The sequence below is a fragment of the Apteryx rowi genome, unplaced genomic scaffold (genome assembly GCF_003343035.1).
Source record: "Apteryx rowi isolate R43461 unplaced genomic scaffold, aptRow1 scaffold_1, whole genome shotgun sequence".
Taxonomy (NCBI): domain Eukaryota; kingdom Metazoa; phylum Chordata; class Aves; order Apterygiformes; family Apterygidae; genus Apteryx; species Apteryx rowi.
The window spans coordinates 4840435-4860267 of NW_020447196.1; the positions used below are offsets into that span (position 1 = coordinate 4840435).

Sequence of the window (19833 nt, forward strand, 5' to 3'; positions counted from 1 at the left end):
GTTTGGGGGGCTAATGACACCCTTTTCCTCAAGGTGCTCTCATGTGTTTAAACTGAGGTGGGAAAATCCATTGGAAATTTGATGAAAGGTTATTAATGAGCATGTGCAGAAGACATCTTTATCAATTAACTGAGAATTCAATCAAATTGGGAATTCAGATTGCCCAAGGGCCCAAGCTAGGTTATGGACAAACATCTGGAAAGAACTGTTTCTTAGAAGTTGTTGGAATACACAGCCGGGCTCTCAGCCACTGGTATGGTCATTGCATTAGTCAAATTTACCAGGCTCCAAAATATGTTTAAACACAAGAACAATCATGAAAACACAAGGGAGTTTCTGCAGCTGAGCTGCTGCAGTTGAAATTCAAACTCAGCAAAGACAGGGGAGAAGGGAGAAGCTGGATAGGCATCTCTGTCTCACAGCATGAATGGGAAAAGTGACAATGAAGTCCAAGATCTTCTGTTGTAAGATCTATGCCAGGAGTGAAGATTAAGGCTCAGGACATCTTCTCTTACATCACCAGGCTTTGCTTATTGCAACCAGTTATTTTGATTTCTTAATCCAAAAGTAAAGCCTTCTGGCATTGAGCTTGTGGGATAATAAATGAAAGAATAATTCAGTGCAATGGGAACTTCACGGTCAGTTCAAATAGATTCAACACTAAGAGAGTGTGGTTTTCTGTGTAGGTGTAAGATGAAGACGAAGTATGTGGATACCTGTTGCCTTTGCACTCTTGTTGACAATCCATAAGCCTAAGTAGGTCAAACAGGCACAATGCTCATTTTTAAAGGAGAACTATAAGCATTTCTAGTTTTTCTCTCTTCTCTCTCTCTCTCTCTCTTTTTTTTCCAGGACTTTAATCTTTTATATGAAGAAGCAAAGTATTACCAGCTGCAGCCAATGATTAAGGAACTTGAGCGATGGAAACAAGAGAAAGAACAAAGAAAACATTTCCAGCCTTGTGACTGCTTGGTTGTAAGAGTGACTCCAGATCTGGGGGAGAGAATTGCATTGAGCGGGGAGAAAGCTTTAATAGAAGAGATCTTCCCTGAGACTGGGGATGTCATGTGCAACTCTGTAAACGCAGGTTGGAACCAAGACCCTACCCATGTTATTAGGTTTCCTTTGAATGGATACTGCCGGTTGAATTCGGTGCAGGTAATGGCCTTTCAATGCTCTCTCATGTAGATGCTGAGTTTTTGGGGGTTTTTTTTTGTATTTTGTGTTCAATTATATGCAAATTATTTGCTTCTGCCCAATTACCTTCAGTTCTTATACTGCAAGGAGACATTTTCTGCCTGGTGAGATCACAGTCTTTCACGTTTTCGTAAGTCTAAGCAGAAAAATAGACTTAGATTTTGTGTATGTTAGTGCCATGCTGGTCTCATAATGGTGTTATACTGATAAATGCTAATTTTTTCATCAGTGTATAGCCTGCAGCAGTTTTTTTTTCCTCCAAAGTGCCCCCAGGAAGAAAGAGAGAGTTCCAAAAACTACAAAAAAAAATCTCCACACCATTTTATAGAAAATGCAACAATGTGTAAATGCATAATTTATGTCTCACTCATAATTAAATGATGGTGCCTGCGGGATGGACTTAAAAAAATTGATCTCTGCACTTTTTTTTTTCAAAAGGATGTTCTATAAAAATTGCCCAGAGTATTTTAAACAAAATGTATTTCATTTTATACTCAGAGTTTTGACATTAGGTTTAAAATTAAACATATGAAACAAAGGAAGATAACTGGACAGATAGGTGGATGGAAGCAGAAATAAATACATGTGTTTAGTCAGCCTTATGGGCAAGAAATGGCATTTCACAAGGTATCACAACCACTGTGGCAAAAGCTTTGCCGTTGTAGCTGTCCTTGGGCTGAGTAGAAAGAACTGTGTTGATGATGTTGTTAACTTGTGCCGTAATTAACAAGGGCAAAACACAGAGCTCTTGGTTTTTGCATGTACGCCTTTCGAATATGTGACAAAGAATACGTGTATTAGGGAAAGTGAGACCTTCTGACCCATGGGGAAATATTTCCAAAGTTACTGTCACCTACAGAGGTGCTCACTGGGCTGTGGGAAATGACTAAGCAGTCTTGATGAGCTTCCCTGTGGGTAAAAATCCACAAAAAAGCTGGCCTGTGAGACAGCCTGGCCAGACAGGTTCAGGAGGGAGGCATAATAGCAGGGGAGCATGGACTTGCTTACTGTGCCTGTTTTCTCTGTTTACTCTGCAACTGAACTGAACTGAAGGCTCCCTCCATCTCTCAAGATGCCAGCTGAGAACATTTTCAGGAGCTCCCCTGCTACCAGGATAGGCAAAGGGGGATGAGTAGTTCTGCCAACCCACACTTGACACTGGCAGCTTCTTCCTTGGGATGGCATTCACTGACCCACTGCACACTAATAGAAGCTTTTGTTTGAAACTATTCTAAAAACCAGTTATTTTGGGTGAATTTTTGGTTCAAGGTTCAGGACTCCCAAGTATGTCGTTTGGTTAACTTACCAGTCCAATGCCTGTGGTTGCACAGTCCTTAGCAGTTTCACATTTGGCAAGGTTTAGAGAGGACTGCCCCAAAAATAGAAGGCTGGAGGTGGGTCAGCAGCAGATCCACTTGCTGAGAGTGGGAATAGTGATGAATTCACCACTGTATGGGAGAAGGGAGCAGCTGCAGTTTAGCTAAGATAAGTGGGTAGAAGACCGTGTTCCTGTTTCAGCAACACTCTCCATGGCCTATGTTCAGATGCATTGAAGAAATTAGAATAACTGAAGCAATAAAGGGTCAATGCCAGCCACTGCCAGGCTCAGGACTGCAGGCAGGCGTTCAAAGCACTGGATGCCCAAGTGGCTTAGCACTTGGTGTATTTTACTCCAAAGTGGTGTGTTAGTAGGAAATGTGTGCTTGTAGTAAAGGCTGAATGCTAGTTATTTTAATACTCAAATGTGTCTTGAGTCCAGTCAGAATTCAGTCAAAATTCAACCCGTATCAAAGAGCCTCTTTGTATTGGTTCATGTTGTGGAAAGAAAATTTTTATGCCAAAGTAGTCTACAGTCTAAATAATTTTACTAAATTACATCATTTTACTATATAATTAATAGAAAGTGTTCTCAAACACATTCTGGAAGATGATGTATTTCTGAGACCAAAGCCTGATGAAATCAGCAGCTAATTATCATTGGCTCTGATGGACTCTGGTCAGCACATAGGCATTGCACTTCCCTTTCCCAATATTTTTTGGCAAAACCATAGCAAGTCAGAAGTTGGAAGTACACTGATGTTAATGCAAAGATGTAAGGAAGATAGATCAGAAGGCCTAGTGATTGGGAGAGTAGAGTTGTTTCTAAAGAAGCTCAGAGTGACTTGATGAGACTGCTTGCTTTTTACTAAAATACTTCACTTTTGTCCTTGGTGCTCTACTTAGTGTACTGGGTAGCACAACTGCAGTATTTTTAAATTCTTTGAGTCTCTTTAAAATTTTCATGAATGCTTTGTGTCAGGAACTGTACACGTAAAACAAAGAATGTCAACTTATAGTGGGTAGTGGCAGCCAAAAAAAATAGTCCTCAGTCAATGCCAATTTGCAATTTCATATAGATATAGAGTTTTCTTAAGACTGAAATTGTTTTTTCAACTCCTCACAACAGGGTCTGGTGAGATACATGAACATACCTAGAGAAAATTCTGTGACATTTGTTTATGTTGAACATTCTTTGTAATTAAGACAAAATTTGTTAATATTCTGTGAAATTTAAATGAAGTGCATTAAAGGAAAGTATCATGTTTCTATTTGGAAAACCTTCCAACAAAATCAGAGTCTGTATCTCCATGTGGCTAGAATAGTGGAAGACAAAGTATATTAAATCTTAGCATAAATCCACTATTTAATATTGTGTGTATGCGTGTCTCCCTATACATAGAAGAATCACAGCTGAGATTCATTGACTTTTTGGCATATTCTCTTAGAGCTTTACAGAAAAATAGCTCTGATTTTATTCATAGAGACAGTTAGTAAGTGTCTCTATGTATCTGTACGTTACCTTTGAAAAAAGTAATGTGCATAGGGCCAGATTCACCAAATGGAATTTAAATCCGTTCCTGTTCAACATGCCATTTAGTGTCCTGCACGCACAGGCACTAAGAATACAAGCAAATGCTTAGTGTGCATGGAGGCAGCCTTTAGGAGGCTTTCGCCATAGAACGGGGCACAGCCTCATTCAAGTTATGCTTAAAACTGTACAATATTTAAACATCTCAGCATTGTTTACAGAATTTGACCTGTTTTGCTTCTTGCTCAGAAAATTGATGATACCTAGGTTTTTAACACTAGATTATATCCTGCAGTCTAGTCCTTCGAGCACAGGGGTAGGAAAAATGAATTGCTTTGTTGCGAGCGCAGTGCTCTGAGGGTGCAGGGTCTACCTGCGCTGTGTGGTTTTAGAGAGCCGGCGCAGTAAAGGAAAGCCCTATGTTAACACGCAGCCTTCCATAGCTTTGGACTGAGGCAAGCCAAGGGCACCCCAGTGCTTGTTTTGTCTTACAAGCAAATTGATTTTTCAAAGTTTTTAGCAAGGTTTTGAAGTCCTGTCTCTCTCTAAGATTTTACCTGTCAATCCTGTGTTTCTCTATCCAATTAAATGGCAGAAGCCTCCTTTGCTGTGGCTGGGTTGACTCTCATCTTCATCTTGCCTAGTCTGAGAACAGGGATCCATAACAAAATAAATACGTTAGAGCCTGTGAAACAGCAGTTTGATGATGTCCAACTCCTCCTTCCCGATCAAACTGCTGCCCTCCTGAGTAGGAACAAGCATTAGTAAAACAGTGCTATGGCCTGTGCCTGTCACCCCATCGCTGTCCTTAAGGCTGCATAGAGCTCAGACAAATAACAGAGCTTTAAGCTTTTCTCCCTTTTTTTTTTTTTAATATATTTTGATAACCCACTCCCCCTCCTTCTTTTAATCTTTCCAGGTTCATTTTCCTTCCATACACTGGGGTGATTTTCTCCCTTTCAGTTCTACAACTTTCTTACAGTCTAAACTATATAAAAATCAGGGCAAAAGTCAGCGAGATTTGGCAGATGTAACTTTATGAGAACATAAGTCACTTTGTCCCAAGGCCAGGCAGAGCTCCTAGGGCAAGCTGATGCAGAGCAGATTCTGCATGGCTTAGGCAAAGCTGCGTGAGAGCATTTCCTTTTATTTGCCTGTCCTTAGGAGCCAGGGTAGCAAGTACAAGTTTTTAGTTACCACTAGAAACCCAAACCACTGATTGAAATGAAGATGGCTAACAAAGGAGACTTCAAAGGAAGGTCCCCATAGATTAAAAATAGAAAGTGTTATTGTGGATTACATTGCACTACAATACTACCTTGGATACAATTTTCCTTTTCAAATCTATCTGTTACCTTTAATAAAGGCCCCAAACTGCTGTTTTTGGAAGAAGCAAAGCCAACATTCAGTCAAAAGAAAGAGTGCACTAAAAAAATGCACCCTGGCATTAACGTGGATCTACACATGCAGGGGCCAGGGCAGAGGTCTGGTGTGCAAATCTTTAACGTGTGGCACTGGTTTAGTCCCCTCTAGCAATCAGCTTGTGCCTTGAAGCATAAGATTTTTAAGTACTACTGCAGTAGGTGTAACTACCAGAGTGCTTTACAGTGTCATTCATGGTAAAACTAAAAAAGAAATCAGATTCTTCCTTTAACATAAACCCATGAAAAAGAATGGATGAGTTTTTGCCTTCTGAAGTTGGGTATATTGCTTAGACACATATCTAAGTTGAGTGAACAAGTTTTGAAATAGCTTAGTCCCTGTAGTCTATCCTGAAAGGATATCAGTAATACTAAAATCATCAAGCTCAGTCAGGTTCATTATCCAGTGTAGTGGGCCCATGTGATACAGCAATGGAAGTGGTACTTCAGCCAGACTTATGTGCTCTTAGAGTCTGCTTACTCTTTTTGACATTTATCACTAGAGAAAAATGCAGGAAACATTTTCTTGCCTGTAACATAAATATTGGGTCAGTTCATTTGATCATACAAATTACAGGCACAGTTCTGATTTTGCAGTTACATGCTCCAGCATTATTAGTGTTGATCTGTGGATTAGCTCAGTGCTGCACTACAGGGGCCTCTGGAAGAGGTTTGGCTGGAGAAGTATTGGATGCAGATTTTGTATGTGGGTGTGACGATTGCTGTTGTTCAGCCAGTCTTAAAATGTACGGCTGGTTAAGCTCTGCCATATATAACCAGTTTACCCCACTACGCAGCGGTGGAGTTTAACAGACAACAGAGCCTTGCCGAATCTCCTACCCATTGGTAATACGTAGAAATCACCTGAGCTCCCAAGGGCATATAAGGAAGTGCCTCAATGTCTTTTCTCATCCTGATACTGTCCCACACATCCCACTAGACCCAGTGCTACTGCCCTGGACTTACCAGAGCCCCCAGCTGGAGGAAGCAAGCATGGCATCTCCTTCAGATGGGTCTTAAATTCCATATTTGCTTTTTGCTGAAAGTGGAACTGGCATCTGCGCACACCCAACGCTGAGCAAAGTCTACATGCTTCCTGCTCTGCTGGGGAAACTGTGTCAACATGCTCACCCATGTGAAAGCATGGCCCTGTCGTATTGCCAACATCAGTGTATCCTTGGGTAACGTGTGTGTGACAGCCACAGAAATTAAAGTTGCCTCTGGACTCCTTAGAGTCATGCATCTATTTGCACCAACTTTTCTTTAGAAGGAGGAAGAGAAAATATATTTGGGCAATGCAAATTAACGTCTTTCATGGGCCAGTTCATGTGCTTATTGTCCCTGTCTTGGTTCCACATGCGATGTCTGCCATGCATTTCTAAAAGCAGCACACCTTTCCAGCAAGGAAGAATCACAGTTGTGATTTTTGTGAAGACCTAATGGAAGTGTCACTCAGATTCCTAATATATTTACATCTGCTAAGGAACTAGTTCAGAAATGTTTTCAGCCCCTTTCTGTTCATATTAATAATGAATAATGGGCACTTTTTATTATGACTTAAACCTAGTGTTGCTTTCCAGTAAGAGATAGCATCGATATCCTGCAGTCCAGTATTTTACTATATAATGTACTAAGCTGCTCTGTAGACTGTTTATTTGTTTGATTAATTTTTGTTTTCTGCAGAGGTTTGCTGTGAGCAAGACTTTAATCACAGTGTAGTCATTTAAGAATAAGTTATAGAATTATAGCTGAATAATATTCATTCTGTGAGGACTCAAAAGACCAAATCCATCATTTAGATTCAGTTGCTTTTATCACTAAAATTTGCTAAATATTAATCTCATTTTTTTTCCACATTGCAGGTGCTTGAAAGATTATTTCAGAAGGGATTTAACGTGGCAGCTTCATGTGGTGGTGGGGTGGATTCCTCTCAGTTCAGCGAATACGTGCTGTGTCGCGAGGACAGACGACCACAACCTACTCCAACGATCAGAATAAAACAGGAGCCCCTGGACTAGAACCTACCCTTACTCCTTTGTAACCGTAGAAGTGTTTAATAGTCCCTTATGTGAAACACTAAGGATTTGCAAAACAGTATTAGCAAACAGATTTTGACTTTATGTTGCCAATTAGTGGTATTCTGAAACTACCTGTCACATAGCCAGCCATGAAATGCATTCGAAAAACCAGTTGTCCGTTTTTCACGATGAAATTGCTGAGCGTGCTCAGTGCACCAGGCTTTGTGGGAACGTGCTTGCAGCTCAACAGCTGTGGCGGTGGCAAAGGCAAAGCTTCAATGAAATCCTGACCCGAGCCGGGACTTCTGCAGAAAGACCAATTAAAGCAATTTGAATTCAGCAGGAGGAGAACCAATTCTGACAGCCTTTCCAGCAACAGTCCGTCTCCACAGCCACTGCTGACCGCAGGGAAGCGAGGGCCACCCAAAGGAAGAGGAAACACTAAAAACTGCACCGAGTATCTTCCCTGACTGCACACCTTTCATATCAGATGTGCTTTACACCTCCATACACCTCCATTACACTTCTGTGATTGTACTCATTCATGCTAGCAAATGGCTTATTTTTATACAACATTTACAACTGAAATATCTCTCTATGGACAGAATCCAGAATCAGAAAAGGACCGATTTATAGTCAACTGGTGCTCAGTACTTTAAAAAAAAACAAATAAACAAAAAAAGCAACAAAAATTTGACAAGGCCAGTTATGGCCAGTACTTGCAAAAGTAGGGATCTGGAAGCACAAAATAAAACTCCATCTACCATCATCCAAGGGCCACATACCTAACATGGAGCTGTAGTTCTCTTAAAGCCAGTCTTGTTTTGACTCAGAAATTGTAAGTTTTGCATCATCTAAGAAGCATGGTTCTGCTGAGCAAGCTCTGCCACCCCTTGTTATTCACTTACTAACCATGTTATAGGCCCACATTTAGGAGGAAATGTTAAGAATTTTGGACAACCCTACTCTTTATGGGTCTGGAATTTTTACAAAAAGCTGTTAAAACCCCCTCCCTTCCACTGTCTGATGAAAGCAGGCTGCATTTTTGTTTTGATTGTTTTTCCTCTATTATTTTAAACTAGTATTAAAATACTGATTCTGTAGCTGCCCTCTACCTGTGTAATTTTCTCTTTAAAGAAGCCTGATGTCTGCAGGAGGTTACTGTTCCTTTCATGAATCAGTATTGACTCTTCTGACTCGCAAGGCTTCCTAACTCAGGAGACAGCACCACGTTTGCAGGTGCAAGGTTATAAATAGCATTCTGCTAAATCCTGTTTATTGCTGTTTAGCATGATTGGGTCCTCAATAACTAATTCACGTGTTAATCACAATTTAGTTTCTCCCACATTAATTTATAGAATACTGTTGTAGATGCTGAATTTTAATTAAACTCTTTTTTAGATGCATAAATATGGCCATATAGAACAAGGGAAAGAGTATGAAATGGTCAACAATTCTTTAATGCCAAATGATTACAACTGGGCAAAAATAAAAAAACAAGTTTAAGATTAGTACTTTCAAAAGTGATGAGCTGTACTGAATATCCAAGGTACAGTCTACACGCAGAGGTCTAATTTTTAGAAAAGTGCTGGATACCTGCTATGGAAAGTCAGACCTTTGCAGGTTTGCTCATCTTGGATATCCAAATTACAAATCCCTCATGAAAATTTTAGCCTATATGTGTTGGCCTGCTAATTTAGCAGAACAGTTGAGCAAATCTGTCTACTTTAAAAGAGTTGTAAAGTTATTTTATTTTATGGTTTTATACTTGTATGACACTCTAAAGTTGCTAGGTATTGCCATATTTGAATATATGGCACAGCATTCACCTTTGTATGTAAAATATCTGTAGAATTGTATATTATACATTTAATATTGTAAAGAACTTAACGTATAATTGTCATGTATTTGTGTATGCACATTTCTTATACAGTACTTCATGCCATAAACATTTCTGTAAAGTAAAGGATCAAAAATAAGCAAGTAGGGTGGAACACTCACTGTATCTTCCCTGGTGTTTGGGAGAGGCGAGAAGTTTTGGTTGCGTCTCCTCTGGCCTTCTGCTCCAGTCAGCTTGATGTAGCCATGTCTTACAAAGAAGGAAAAAAAAGTGTTTTATTTATTACTTTCATACATTGAGTTCACTTTCAGTTCAAAATATCCTCAAAATAATCCATTTAGCTGCTTGGTTTGATCCTACGTACACTTTGTCCCGCACTCTGGGACAGGGAGCTGAGGCTGAGCGCTGGTCTGGCAGGGGGCTGCTCCCGTCGTTAGCTCTCGGCAGGGCAGAGAGGTGCTTGGCTGATGAATACATCACCCTTACGCTTAAAATACGGGCCCGCTTCTGCCGTTCGTACCCGGGCGAAGCCTCCCTGGCATCAGCCGGGGAGCTGCCTGCGAGCGGGGCCGGCGGGCGAGCACCTCCACGGCGTCTCCCGAAGCGGGCTCGCGAGCGCAGCGCCTCCAGCTGCACCTGGAAAGCCACAGGGTTGGGTTGTTCTTCTTCAGTTTGGTGTTCGCCATATTTTTTTATAGCTCAATAAATCAGCCCTGGTACTTACGGCCGTTCGGTAAGGTGGCATCGTAAAAGACCGCAGGCTGCGCCAGCGGGGTTACGTGGGAACCGGGGATGGAAAGTTTGAGCCATGACATCACAGCGTTAACTGCAAAATAGCGCTAAGGCAAGCGAGACATGTGGAAACGATCACTTTGTTAGAAGAAATATGCCTTTAAAAAAAGAAAAGTTAAGCTAGGACATGTTCTTTTAGTTAGTAACTTCAGGTCACTTATTTAAAGTTTATTACAGTTTCATTTATATCTTTTTTACTTATTTCCCCATATTCTTAAGCAGCAATATCAGCAAAAACTGATTTGAATTTTTACTTCTGGCCTTAAACCATAGCAACATAACTTAATTAAGAACACTGCTCAGTGTCACTAAAACGGGGTTTAAAATATCATCGCAACTCCAGTAAAACCGTGGTGTGCAGGCAGCAGATGTCCTTATTATGAAGGCCAAAAAGTAAATATAGCCTGGTTTTTAACTTATTTTGATTGAACAGAATTGTTCCAATTCTCTTTTGCTGAGCACTGAAACTGTGGTTTAGAGAACGTCAGTCTTCTCTAGCGCTTTTCCCACAACCCTGTTACACCACTGTGCTCCCAAGTCTTGGAAAAAAAGTGAAAAGAAGAATGTTATGTTGTGCTTATTGGACTAATCTGTTTTGAAAAAGCAGCTGTGGAGTGCATTCATTCACTGTATTAATAGCATCAAGGTTTGTTGACAATTTTATTAGATGTTTGACAAAGGATAAGAATCAGCACAACAAAACATTGAAGTATTTGGTTTTAATAATTCTTTGTGGGTATTCTGTTAATATTTTAATGCAAAATGTTTCTGAACAGTGCTTAAGAACTACAAGACAATGTGAAATTCATGTTTGATAAATTAATACTGTATGTCACTCGATGTGTTACTTTAGTAAATTGTTTTATTTCTTTACAAAATAAGTACAAATAAGGGAGTATGTTTTCACACAAATTGGGGGTATTTACGAGTATGTACAGAAATCATCAAAATAACGTAATTCTAATAAACACAAGGCCTTTATAAACAATATGTACAAATTATCAATACATTTAAAACATAATTTTACACTTCCTGGCCTTAAATACCTTATGAATAATCTTTTGGCTAAATAGCAGCAGTATAAATTTTCTTCTGCTTTTCATAAACCTTAAAAAATAATTAAAACTTTTGTTTTTAAAACTATTGGACAAATAGTTCTATTTGTGCTTTTGCTATGGTTTCCCATCAAAAAAAAAATATTGCCTCAAAAAAGTGGCAAGCATAACATAGTAAAAATTGAAAAGATAAATAAGCAAATGTCTCCCTTCCATGGTTACTGATAATACTGTTATTTTTGAAGTACAACTTGTGCCCACCTGCTTGCTTAGTATTCCTCTCCCATTTAAAAGACTCACACTAACTTTGCTTGGCTTTGGTGTGGGCCCCTTAAATTCCAATTCAGCAAAGCATTTAAAAAGCATTCATTCCACCTTTAATTACTTAAAACTACCCATACGCTTAGAGTCATGCACTTGTTTATGAGCCTCTCTGGACTGGAGTCCTCAGGTCCAATGATCCAAGGCAAAGTCACTGCGGCGAGGACCCCGGCCGCACGGCAGGACCAGGCTCCCGCACTTACCGCGGCTCTCGTGATTCGAGTAAGAGTGGAACCGGTCCCCCAATAACTTCCTTCACAGCGACTTTAAAAATCCATATAGAATACTCTAAAATCTTTACTGAACAATACTCTCTTTTAAAACCATCATTAAACCATACTCTTTGCAATAAATAAATTAAGATATTTTTAGAAAATAAAACCCAACTTTGATTCATGTTACTCACCAGCTGCTACAAATGTGCAAAAGGTTGAATAGGTTTAGAAAACAACTGGAAGCTAGTCAAGGTAACTCAGCTGGGATCTGAATGCACAGATTTCATACACTTAGGATTTGGTTCAGCAAATGGCTCAGGAAATGAGCTGTGCAGTAAGAGCAAAAATCCTAAATATATAAAATTTGTGGGAGTGTGCAGTGGCTATTCTTTTAGCTGTGCAAAAAACTGCAATTTTAACTAATCTAAAATAACAACGGGTATCACCATGGCTAGTCAGTGGAAACAGTGCCAGTGAAACTTAAAGGAAAACAAACCCAGCACCATAAGTGAATGTACAAGTTAACACCATGGTTAGATCCCAGTCCTGTGAACCTGTCCCAGTCTGTCTCGGAGTGAGATAGTTTATGCAAGCCATTGCAGTCAGTCTTTCCATTTGTATAATTTCAATGCGGTCTATTTTAGCCTCATTCAAAATGGCCAAATGGAGTAAGATGTAGAAATTGATTATATTTGTGGATTTAACATTTTAAAACCTTTTGCACATTTTTTTTTAATTTTTACATAAAGGGAATTTATTGCATATGTCTGACAATTTTGCAAAACAAACTACAGAAACATTGACTTCTGAAAAAAATAGAAGGCACATTAAAATGACAGCTTTTCAATGCAAGTTGAGCTTCTGTATGGAGAGATATCAGTACAATTCTTGGCTTTATTTAAGCAGAGCTCGATAGAGCAGGAGAGAATGGCTCGTTTCTCTTTCCTGTTCCATGTAGAAGATGAAGTCCCTGAGGTTTACGCGAGTTATTTTCTGTCGTGCATACTGCCGGGATGAAGGAGTCCCCAAGCCAGCCTGACTTCCACCAGACATACTGAGGCCCTGCAAAGAAAACACAGCAAAGTCAAACTCCTGAAATGGTAAAGAGTTTCCTCCTACCCTCAGGTTTACAGCTACCAACTGCTGGATTATTTTAAGTAACTTAAACGGATTTTCGTGAACCTAATCCTGAAAGCATTGCATGGGACTTTTGTCTATTCTTCTGAGTCTCACCAAGTTAACCTGAGCAAAGGAACTCAAGGGAAAACGTGCTTGTGAGACTAGACCTTGTTCATTCACAACTGGGCAAAAATACATCTGGCTAATTTTCCTGCTGCAGTCATGTTAACCATAGATGTACTTTATCAGCTTAATTTCAAGAGCCTGTTTTAGGACAAGGACTATTTGCAGAAGATAAAACCATCTTTAGTATATCGAACGTGTGTGCAATCCTATTCCATCCACGTCCTGTGTCTGGGACTGGAAGCACGCGAGTTCGCTATCGGTGTGTCGCTACCGCAGGAGCCTTGGCAGCTCCACGTCCAAGGGGACCCGGGTCTCTCCCCTGGGGGCAATGAAGAAGGCGGCCCAGTGTGGGCCACTATCCTGAACAGCCTGCCTAGAGTACACAACCAGTCCTCACCTGACAGATGAAAAAATTAAATAGAAAAATCACAAGGAAGACTCAGATATTGTGTGATGATACAGGCAAACATTAGTATAACATTTTTCTAAAGCTATGCTAAATCTTTTTTTTTTTTTATATATATTGGTTCAAAGCTAGTGAGTTTAATATCATATCCTGGTCTTCTATAAAGAGGAAAAAAAATCACTTAAACTCTATTTCTCAGTTACTGATTAGGGCCTGAGAAGACTAGGATCTGAGTATCTAGAAATTTAATGTACATAATTTAGACTGTCTGCTGTCTTGTTGAGTTTAGAATAGAAACCTGATACACTGATACATTCAAGACTTTTCATCTTTAGGAAACCACTGTTTTTATTGTTTCCAATGTAATTGGCTTCTAACAAAATAAGATGTTCTAACTTTGAAAAATACATTTTCATCTCTAAAAACATTTAAATTATTTTTCAAACCTCTAAGACATCTGGCAAAGCTGTCAAGACTTAAAATCCCAAATTTACTTACTGCTGCTTTTAATGACCTACCTTTTTTTCCCCAGGAAATATATATTCTAGGACCTTGATTCTAGCAATTAAAAATACAGTTAAGCATAATTTTACTACTGGAGGATCATAGGGGAAACAGTATATATGGTATATTCTGAGTAAGACATAACACTGTTTTCTCTATTGTTTTTCTCTCTGTGTACCAGTGAAGTCAGACTCTCGCAGAACTATACCACTCAAGTTATTTCTCCTGTATCTGATCATTACATTACAGTAGTGGGGCAAATCCTATTCTGTTATAACCGCAACACAAAAGGCTTTTGCAGCGAGAGGAATGTGGCTAAGCTTGGAGGCGAGCGAGGAAGCCCCAACCTTCGCGCACCATACAGCATTTGATCTTGGGGATTCTGTTCTCCAGCACGGAGTCGTTTTTGTTAATAGATTAATTGATTCACCACCTAACCTCACCGCTCGTAGGAAAATCATGTGCTGCAGCTGCAAGGGTTGTTCATCCATGCTGAAGCCAGACATTCCCAATGCACGATCCATATATTCAGTGGTGCTCAGAATTCACCCTTTATGCCAAAATGCTTTTTGCATTCCTCAAAAAGATAGCATCATTTAAACACGTACTCTTTATCTTCCACAGGTCTGGAACGATATCCTACCTTACACTGCCTCTCACCTGCACGCTGACCACTCACCCATTTGCCAGGGCTGTTGCCGCTATTTCCAACTCTCCAAGGAAGCACCATGCATATTTATTTTAAATCAACCTGACTCAAAAATATTTTTCTTCCTTCTCTGTTCCCCACATGGTGAATCTCTCTCCCTGCCCCAAATAATGCTTCTTTCAGATCCATGCGGATTACAGTTCCTGATCTGTGACAAATGGACTTGTCAGAAACGTGGCCATCTTAAACGCATGCCAAGAACCTCTTAAACATACTGTCCATAGCACACCAAACTAGAAACCTCCTGCACACACTTACCAAATATTAGCTGAAAAGCTACTTAATTTTCTGAAATTTTCTTCATACAGAACCATTTCTTTAATGAGCTGTGGTACATTTACAGCAAATAATTGCTTTCTATTTGTTGGACAAAGTAACTGGAATGAAGATGAGACAAATCATATTCATTACATTTATCACTTGAGGTACTGAACTTTTGGGTAGGAGGAGCATAATTTTTATAGCTGGGATACTTAACATGACATTGTAACATGACATTAAGCTGTGTACATTCATAACTGAACTTATGACTGCTCTTGTAACAACCAGTTGCAAGATCACATTCTGTAATTCACTTCTACCAGGTGAAAAAAGTGTGGGACCGATTTAAGAAAGCACAAAATCACATCTTTAAATTGACAGCACAATAATTCATATCCATCAATACAATCTCTAATTTAAATTAAAGAAAAATTTGCTTGGTACTGCAACGTTCTCAGCATTATTCTACAATATTCTATATGACAAGCACACTACTAAATGCCACATTTTTTTTTAATTATATACATGAATACTAGCATAGTTAAAATTAATTGCCAAGAATAATGAAACTGAAGTAATGCAGATTTGTCTTATGAAAAATCACATTTTTTATCAGCATGACAGACTTTTCATTAACCCAAACAAGTGCTATGTTGTCTGTATCTATGGCAACTAACAGGAGTTACAAAGATAAAAGCTCTAATAAAAACATAAATGGTTGTGAATTGCTTACGTCCTTCGCTTCCTGGCCTGCCACACCCAAGCTCCTACCAAATCACACCCCTCGAATATACATCGGTACTAGTTTTCCTATCAGTGAACTTCTATTTATAATTGAGCGGAAATTTAACTCATGTAAAAAAAACACTTAACGTACACATGAATTCTTTCTGCTTCATTTCAAAATGACGTACATACATGAGCTAGAGCAACTTGTTTTCCCATCCCAGCTTGTGCTCTCCTTTTCCCCGCTCTCCCCTTTGCCTCGCTTCAGTCCTACACCCCGGGAAGGCCCGAGAGCAGCCGCGGACGGCACTGCCCGCGGTAGCTGCAAGCCGCAGAGGCGAGCAAGGCAGAGAGCAGCCTGCCCGGCTCCGCGTGCAGCGGCGCAGAGAAACGCATCGACAATCAAATGCGGGAATTAGCAAAAAGCCGCCGTGCCATGCCCTCTGCTAACTCGTGATCCAAGACCACTGCAACAGAGCGCATCAACTCCAACGGGCTTCAATGCGCTTCAGACACATATAGCTGACGTACGTATAATTTACAGATTTTAAATAACACTATGGGACTGTGGAGCACAATTCAACCATTGGAAGCAGCCTAACTTGAAATTATGGCTTAAGGAGCAGCAGCAGAGTAACTATTGGTTCAGCATGCACATTTTGAAGCAATTCTGAATTTCTCTCAGATGTGACACATCTCAGCTTGTTTGCTGTTTTTACGATTGTCTTCTGTGAGGAAAATCATGCTGGTGGACAAGCAGAGTAAAAATGGCTCAAAATAAAATACCAACCACAGACTTGATAGATCACTAGGTGAACACGCAACAACCTGCCAAAGAACCATGCATTCTCAACGGTGATAGGGTAGAAATTAAAACAAATAAGCCTGTGAACAGCAGGACTAATGGAGCCTAATTTCTTACATATTTCTCCAGTAATACTACTTCCCATCAGAAGCGCAGCTCCTCTACACACCCTTCGTGATCCCCTGCCTCCCGCAGAAACATCCTCAGCCCACTGTAGCACCCTACCCATATCCCAAGCTTCCCCTCGCCTCCCGAATGGTCTCCGAAGCACCGTGGGGTCTGCTCTTGTCCCACCCTCACCCGCGGCGCAGCGGGCGCCGTCACGCCGGGCTGACCCCCACGCGGGCGTGCTCCCCAGCCCACAGCCAGACTTAGCCCCGACTCTTGAGCTCTCACTGCAGCCTTCTCCCCAGTGCAGATGCTCATCTCTCTCTCGTTCCTGGACCCAAGCCACCAATGTTCACCGAAATTGTAGGAACTTAAAATTCAGCCAGGAGCTCCTGACCACCTCTTTCTCCCTTCTGCTGGCCCCCTCTGTTATATTTGATCAAAATTGCCCAAAAGATTTAAAGGCTATTGCGAAAGAGGACTGACAGGCACACCTCTTTCTTAGGAAAAAAACCACACCTAAGGACAGAAATTTTCATGGACAAACTCTCCTACTGCTCAGAAAGTCAGAATGTCTTTGTGTGTTAAATTACACTAATTGCAGCAGCAGGTGTATGAAAATCAAACCAAGTAACTCTCCAAAGCGTGCTGTTCCTCGTACTGCACAGAACTGCCTTCATGTAAGAAAGCAGCTGTAACCAAACCTATTCTAGTATTTATAATAGAGATTTCTAATGTCTAACAAAGCATTTTTTTTCACAAATCTGAAAAACTTCAGCTTTTAGAACCATGGAAATATGATGTGATATTCTTGTCAGGAAACACAAAGATGAGGGCAAACAGAAGACTGCATTTAATATTTTATCCATCCTTCCTTCACCAGAAAACAATTCAGTCCTGACATCTCTCCTTTGAACATAGTCTTGAACTGCGGCTATTGCTTCCCTGTGACCCAGAGAGGCAAGGCAGTAAGGATAAAAGGTTTTCTTCCCGGGCTACATGGCACATCCTTGTGGAAGGCTTGCACTTCAAGCCAAAGTCTGAAAGTGGGAATCTAACTATTCAAAGCCAAGCTACCTGTCTGTCTATATTTCAAATATATATATATATATATATACACACACACACCTTTTGCTCTATTGTCAAACTGAAACCAGGAGGTAAAAAAACCACTGTATTTTCTATATTTTAACATGGGGAAGTGGCCTCAGCAACAACAGGGCTTAGGTGAAAAGACATGGTTAATTTTGATAAGGAAAGAAAACACACATGGAGTAAAAACGTAAGGAATTTTGTCTCTCCAACCTCCATGAACTCAAGAAAAGTGGGAAGATAAGATATATATTAAGTCTGGCCTTATGAATAAGAGATCTTGGATCATAAGAAATATTCTGGAGATATTCGGCAGCAATAATGTTTACTTGCATAAAGTGCTATTAGATCTTTGGCTGAGAGGTACTTTATACATGAAAAACAGGTATTATATTATGTCTGATTAGTCGTCCCACATAATTTAGGATTTAATTCAGCACCTACTGAAGGTAATAGTAATGATTTCACTGATCTAAATGAGAGCCAAAGCATCCTTAAATCAGTATTCTCCTTAAGTACAGAAAAGTAAATAATAACTGTTGGTCAAAAGTGGGACTGCTGATTGACTTGATAGCTCCCAGAATGATGATAATAAAAGTATGAACAAGTGGGATCAGCAATATTGTATGAAATATAATTATATCTACAAAAAGACTTAGCATGCACAATATGGTGGCTTCATAAATGTCTTTAGAAAGATTCATCAACAAAAGCTGTCATTTAGGCTTTCAGATCAGCAACATTTACAGGGAGGATTAAATATCATTCTTTCTTAGGAAGCTAGTTATTTTCATTCACAAACATTTTTATCCTATACTATTTTAACGCAACTGTTCCTACAGACTCCGTTTTGGCATGCGTTTGCTTGCTACACCCTCTTGGATGCAAATGCATCTTATTTCCCCTGGGCACATAAACACACACCTCGCCCTGCAGACAAACATCAGAAAAACTGATTTGCACAAGTATTTACAAGTACTTCAAATACCAACACAATTGCAACATTTCAAAGACAGCATGCAGTAATTTTTATATTAAGAAATAATAAGAGGAAGGTTAATCATACTAAGACATGGATGCAGTGAAAAATATTTCTTTAGATGTGATCACTTCAGTTTATAATTACATGATGTTATTTCAACCCAAAGAAGTGGGCTGCCATTACAAGAGGAATGCTTCGTATGTACTTGCTCTCTGCCTTTATTATGTTAAGCTAAGTCACACATGCAAGTACCACTATAATTGAAAACCTGCTTTGTAAAACAACATCACACCAAAAACTTCCAGCTGAAAGAATTCAGCAGCTATTATCAGCCTGACCACCTGTTCTTTCTTCTAAGAGAACATTTCCCCCACCAAAGCTGAGTAACAGCGCTGGCAAAAAGCAGGTTGTGCAACATTTCAGTGAGAAATAACCTGGGAAGAAGAGAAGTCTGCCTGCACGGACATATATAATGCAGATTAAGTGTAAGGTAGATATGGGCTTTTCATTTACCTGCTCAAGGGAGATAGGTGTTCAGCTGCCCAGTCCTCAACAGGTTATTCTCAGGAAGAAATCAGACTGCAAATAATTTCAATTTCTTAATCAATTTATCCATGCAGATCTCTGCTCAATTACTGCATTAATGTGGAAAAGAAACTTGAGTTTTTCCTGCACAGAGGTACTGCTCTGCATTGTGCTAAGACTTTTAACCTCTCAGAGATCTTTCTGTATCCCTCACTCCTCACTTGGTATGCGATGAAAACCAATGTCTTATACCCTCTGCCTTCTTGCAGCACACTCCGGAGTGGCTTGGGTGCTGCAGTCCCCAGATCTTTTCATCTATTTTGTTTGCGGACCAGCTCTTCATTGCAGCTGTAGATCTTGCCAACATCTTATTCCACAAATATCCCATACCTACCACAATCCACTGCCTTACTTGGACTTAAAAGCAATGACAGTTTTACCTGATTAAGAACTCTTGAGTTTGGACTGCATTCTTGCCGGGGTAATTATAAATGGAATATTCTATTTATCCTGTTTCCATCATACACATATATTTTCATTTTACTTGGAATGCTTCTCCTCCCATGCTTTCCAAATGTTTAATCAAGTGCTGCTCCCTTTGAAATACTAATCCTGCCAAATTTTTTATTGTTATTTTTTAAGTATTGTGGTGCTTTTCCCTTCTCATCTTTCAGTGTTAGCATGATTTTTTATTTTAGTACTTGCCCACCTTCCTCCAGTACAATCATGTTGTACTTCCCTATATTCTCTCTTGCTGGGAGAC

The 19833-nt window shown here is 39.9% G+C and overlaps 2 protein-coding genes across 2 annotated transcripts in view; one reads left to right on the plus strand and one right to left on the minus strand.

The window, feature by feature from the left end:
* Positions 1 to 9338, plus strand: part of KCTD15 (potassium channel tetramerization domain containing 15) — a 43735-nt gene extending 34397 nt beyond the window's left edge. Inside the window, exons 4-5 of the mRNA XM_026059111.1 lie at positions 853 to 1158; positions 7329 to 9338. Of these exons, the coding sequence (XP_025914896.1) occupies positions 853 to 1158; positions 7329 to 7484 (462 nt within the window). The 3' untranslated portion in view covers positions 7485 to 9338. The remainder of the gene's footprint in view (positions 1 to 852; positions 1159 to 7328) is intronic.
* Positions 9339 to 9982: 644 nt separating this feature from the next.
* The window catches only part of LOC112962653 (transcription initiation factor TFIID subunit 4-like), a 150807-nt gene continuing 140956 nt past the window's right edge, over positions 9983 to 19833 (minus strand). Inside the window, exon 15 of the mRNA XM_026059029.1 lies at positions 9983 to 12769. Within this exon, the coding sequence (XP_025914814.1) occupies positions 12602 to 12769 (168 nt within the window). The 3' untranslated portion in view covers positions 9983 to 12601. The remainder of the gene's footprint in view (positions 12770 to 19833) is intronic.